This window comes from Juglans regia, chromosome 12 (genome assembly GCF_001411555.2).
Source record: "Juglans regia cultivar Chandler chromosome 12, Walnut 2.0, whole genome shotgun sequence".
Classification (NCBI taxonomy): Eukaryota; Viridiplantae; Streptophyta; class Magnoliopsida; order Fagales; family Juglandaceae; genus Juglans; species Juglans regia.
The window spans coordinates 1,318,204-1,323,614 of record NC_049912.1 but is presented as its reverse complement, the minus strand read 5'-3'; the positions used below and the strand labels follow the sequence as shown (position 1 = coordinate 1,323,614).

The window sequence follows — 5,411 nt, the reverse complement described above, 5'->3', positions numbered from 1 at the left end:
ACTGATTTATCTTTTCAATAATCATTATAATTGGAGAAAAATGCTCATAAAACCGAAAAAAAATCAAAATCCAATCTAAAAGTACGTTTCTAATCACACCAGATTCCAATTTCCTTCCCTCCAGTACGGTTGGCAATTTAAATTCTTTCAACCTCAAGTATCCACGTGGCACCATACGAATGGCGTATCGTTCGGCCCAAACATCCACGCACCCCGATCCGCATAACGGCGCCGTCACATTCCCCGTTTAGAGATTCCCCGTCATTGTTAACGGAGACTGGACCACCAACGGCACCTCATCACTACCGTCACCATCAAACACAAAAACTCTCTCTCTGACTAAGCGAGAAACACAGTAATTTAGAGGAATTCCACACACAGAGAGATATGAGGAAGTGTAGGCCTGGAATAGCAGATATTGCGGTCATGGTGGTCGCTCAGGTGGGCGTGAGGGCCAGAGCTCGAGCAGCTCCCGCCAGCTCAGCCACCACCACCACGAAGAGGAGGAAGCTGGACGCCCAGGAATTGAAGTTTTCCCAGTCGTCATCTTCCTCATTTGTGCAGCTAAGGAACCGGAGAAGCCCCGTGATCTCGCCGGAGTCGACGGAGGAAGGCCGGTGCTCTAGCCCTAGCTCGGATCATCACGTCGCGACATCATGTTGCTCCAGTAACGGTTCAAGTTCGCTGCTACCGGAGGAAGAGAGAATCGAATTCGTAGATCTGCAGGTCGTCAATTAAATTCTGTGATAAATTCGGCTCCCTGAAGAATCTTTTGTTTCGCGCTTTAGTTGCCGGTCTTTAATTTCAATTTCGTATGTTGTGTCTTAATTCTCGAATTTACTGTTTGCAGGATGGGAGTTCTGAAGTTGAAACATCCACGTATAATTTCTGCCGAGAAAGGTTTTGATCAAATAGTGACTTCTAAACGTTAAAAATTCTGAAATCATTTAGCTCACGAATTCGAAATTCAAAACAAGTGTGATCCCTGCAATGATCTTCTTCGATCTAATTTTTTTCCGTTTCAAATTGTATATCTCCAACGTACTACCACTATAAATACAATCATATATGTGTATTTATGTATATTATGTGCGTCATTTCAAATTTGCAATGAAATTTTCTGCCAGGAGAGAGACGACGCCTTCGAGCGAGCCTCGAGCAGAGTCGGCCAACCTGGAATCAACAGCGAGGCCAACCGAGGCGAACTCTCGCCCCAGATCAAGGGTGGAGAAGAGGAAGATGCCAACGGAGTCCGAGATCGAAGAATTCTTTGCGGACGCCGAGAAAGACCTGCAAAAACGTTTCGTGGAAAAGTAAGTTCCCAGAGAAAAGAACTAAGGGCCTCGAAAGTTATCTTTCATTTTCTTCTTTTTTCTTCTGTTGCTGCAGTTTCTCAGTAACCAAACACTACTACTAATAGCTAGTACTAGTGGATATTGAATTGAGAGGTGGATGGAAAATTTGTTGCAGGTACAATTACGACGTCTTCAATGATGTGCCCTTGGAAGGACGTTACGAGTGGGTTCGATTAAAGCCGTGAAGAATTTTTTCTTGGGGTCCTGCTTGCCAATTATTATTATTATTTTTCATTTAGTTCTACTCGATCGCTAGCTAGCTAGCTAAGATTAAATTTTCTTTGGGTCTCGACCAGTGTTTCTAAAATTTAGGTTTCGATCTCATTAATTTGATGACGATCTTGGATGTTTTGTTCTTTACTTGCACGGTACTTCTCTGCTAGAAAATTACGAAAAATCTTAATGGTAATTGGAAAGAACAAACTGTTCAATAACAAAGTTTCAGTTCTCATTCTGCTGAGCTCCCTCATCCCCCTCGAGTTTCGTGACCGTTTCTAACCCCCTTTCATTTTTTGGATATTTCCGAAATATCAAGGGAATTATATATATATATCGATTTATATTATTTTTTATATTTAATTAAAAAAATTAAAAATCAGCATATCTTGATATCTATCTGATCTATATTATAATTAAAAGAATTTTAGAATTTAATTTACTGTATTAAACTATCATATATATATTTGCAGTTGTGGAGTATAAAATTTTCGTAGGCCTTTGAAAAAAATGAGTATATACGAAACACAAAAAAAATTAATTTTATAATTGTGGATTTAGTTTCATTTCAAAAATATTACGTGATACTTATACATGACTCAACGACTGTATTTAACATTACTCTATATATATATTATGATTATGTACAAGTTAAGTAAACGTGTTGATCAGGATTAATTGGGAAGCTCAAGCTGGCTATATATTCTCTTTTCTTTTCCTTTTTTTTTTTTAATTAAAGACTGAATAAAACATATATATATATATATATATATATGTAGTAATATAAATGAGTAGTACGCTGGCTAGGAGGTGCCTATCATGTCTATCTGCAACTTATATATATATTTATATATATATATATATATATATCGGAGAAAAGAGATCAGAGGCCACCCAGCCATGAGAAATTGGCAAAAGATCTGATCATAAGCTGCCAGTACTCGGCCGCCTAGCTATATATATATATATATATATATAACATGGAGATAGATAGTACGTACCCTAAAAATATATATTAACCATTTGGTATGAATTATAATTCCAAATGAAACAGGAAAGAGATCAACCGGCCGGGCTTAAATTGGAAACCCTGCAGATACGTGCAAATGCTGCCATGCCAATATTCCGGCCAATACTTTCACCAAAACCGATATGTATAGCTTCATATAAATATATATATATATATATATATATGTAATAATTAAAGGTAACTACGTACTGATCTTGGCTCTCTCAACAAAAGCTAGGAAAGATTAATGCTGCATGGAACGTCACTGCACAAAACAACAGAAGTTGGCGTACGTACGTACGTAATGATCAGAGGGTAGCCTGCATTCCTCTTACTTGTTTAGCTGTACGTACGTCCGTGGTCTTCTGGGGCGTGCATGCAGGAATTAACCCAAATTAAGTTTCTTCGATCTACAACGTTTTGTTGGCCCCTGATCAACTCTTTGTTAATTTTCAGCTTCAACATGCATGTTTTCACAGTTCACATTAACTTAATTGTATAATTATATAGACTAATCGTTTTCTGTTTCTGTTAACTGATCATTAGTAAAATCCCTACTCGATCATGATCTGATCAGGCTGAAATCCCCCCCTCAAAAAGTGCAATTTCGATCAAGATCATATAATAGTTATCATGGTTTATTTAAATAATGAGAACTACAATCATTTTTATAACGTTATTTTAAATGAAAGATTGATATGATTATAAAACAGCTATAGGAGTATCATTACTTTATTAAAATGTCCTCCATGATTTAAAGCAAAGTTGTAAAAATAATTGTATCTATTTCATTTTCCAAAATTTACTTAAGTGTCTTCAAAATTGAAATTCCCTAAATGTCCATATATTGTAACACAACGTTCTATCAATTCACTTAACAAATTGGTTAGTCATCAACCATGCAACTATTTAATAATAAAGCAATAACATAAGTAAATAAATTTCATAACACCAAAATTTGTAACAAAAGAAAACCTTTTAAAAAATTATTTAAAAGTAAAACCCTACAGGGTAGCTAAACTCAGAAAATTTAATTTTATTATTTTAAAATTAAGTACAAGTAAGTCTCAATTATAAAACATTTGTCAATTCACTCTCTTACTTGACACGACAAACGACTCGTTTGTCTCTGCTGCAGTATCAGCCAGAACTTTAAACGATCTTCAAACATTAACTTTTCTCTTGGAACTCTAGAAGCTGCTGAATCACGATCACGCTATCTCAATCTTGGATCAACAATCATATTCTTTGAGATAAATAATATGAAAATTTTTCAACGAATTTTCTCACCAAAATACGCATTGGAAAGTGATCTAAAAAAATATCCAAAACTAAATCTCTATATATTCTAACCAATAGGATCTCTTAAATAAACAATCTGAAAGCAGTTTGAATTGTAGTAGGATTCTGCTGATGGAGTGTCTCTGTCACGATGGGCTTTATTGATGGAATGTTGACATCTGGCACTTTATCTCAATGTTTTGAATACCATTTCGGTCGAGACATTAAAACGAGATATTTCGGTACAAGTATCGTTTCAGAATAGTCTATATATGGATAAATTATATATATAAATATATAAAAATTATATTTTCCAAAATAATAATCTATATATAAATAAATTACATATAAATTATAAATAGTTTGGTCTGAATTAAGGGTCTAAAAATGAGGAAGAAATGAAAAAATATAAATTATAAATAGTTTGGTCTGAATTATGAGTCTAAATATGAGGAAGAAATGAAAAAAAAAAAAAAAAAGAAGAAGAAGAAGAAGTATAGGCTGAAATCTGAAATATCGGCTGGTACAGGTCGAAACGGCTAAAATTCTGACAGGTATGAAACTCAGTCCTTCTCTGTACTGGCTACCTGGCCGGTACGGTATATTTCGATCTTATCAACTGGTATGAAACGAAATTTAAAACTTTGCTTTATCTTCTTAGCAGTAACAGTTTCTCATTCAAACTCTTATCTAGATAATACTAAAACTCTCGAAACTCGATTTTTACATTCTTAACTTATCTAAAATACTTCTTAATAACTTTTAGATAGAATCAAAACAGCTATAGTCAAATTTAAGTGTTTTACATTCATCTAAATTACTAAACAAAAAATAAGATAAAGTCTATCATTTTAGTCACCTAATTCTATTTAAACTTATCAACTTAGTTACCTAATTATAGCCAAACTCTTACATCTACAGAAATAAATAATAATATTCATACAATTAATTATTTAACCTATTTTAATTACAATCAATCAATGTGACATGAGTATTACTTCATTAAAAATATTAAAAAGTTTTTATTTGACATGAGCTCCTAATTTCATTTAAGATAAGATAAAGTTTGATCATTACTCATATAATTTGAACCGACTATATATATTGAACATCTAGATCTTTTATATATATACCAATAATTAGAGCTCGTCTAATGAAAACAAGTTATCAAACTCCGATATTAATGAAACATCTTTTCATAGAGTTTACGGCGGGGAAGGGCCGTGAACAGTTGGAAGAGATCTTGTTATTTCCAATGGGCCGGGGCTTCATAGGTTTCCACTTTCTGAAACACCCCATGCATTAGCCAGGAAAGAATAATAAAAAAATCTTCACAACCTCCTAACACTCCACACTTCACATTATTTTTAATTTTTATTATTTTTTTCTTTTATTAAATATTTATTATATAAATAATAAATAAAAAATAAAAAATAATTTAAAAAGAATAAACTTAAAAAAAATTTTAAAAAAATATTAAAAATTTAAAAAATTTAAAAAAATATGGAGTGTGGAGTGTGGTGGAGGTTGTGTAGCAATGGTCAAGAATA

At 33.5% G+C, this 5,411-nt stretch overlaps 1 protein-coding gene across 1 annotated transcript; it reads left to right on the top strand.

Moving 5' to 3' along the window:
- The first annotated feature begins 334 nt into the window (after window positions 1–334).
- LOC109014834 (cyclin-dependent kinase inhibitor 7-like) lies at window positions 335–1,715 on the top strand. The gene is made up of 4 exons (XM_018997333.2): window positions 335–726; window positions 851–900; window positions 1,128–1,313; window positions 1,471–1,715. Exons 1-4 carry the CDS (start codon window positions 388–390, stop codon window positions 1,538–1,540), a joined length of 645 nt encoding a protein of 214 aa, XP_018852878.1. The 5' UTR covers window positions 335–387; the 3' UTR covers window positions 1,541–1,715.
- Window positions 1,716–5,411: the final 3,696 nt, after the last annotated feature.

Coding starts and splice junctions, on each gene's coding strand:
- LOC109014834 (XM_018997333.2), top strand. CDS start 388: ATGAGGAAGTGTAGGCCTGGAATAGCAGATATTGCGGTCATGGTGGTC. Junction 727..850: donor TCGAATTCGTAGATCTGCAG/GTCGTCAATTAA, acceptor TACTGTTTGCAG/GATGGGAGTTCTGAAGTTGA. Junction 1,314..1,470: donor CAAAAACGTTTCGTGGAAAA/GTAAGTTCCCAG, acceptor AATTTGTTGCAG/GTACAATTACGACGTCTTCA.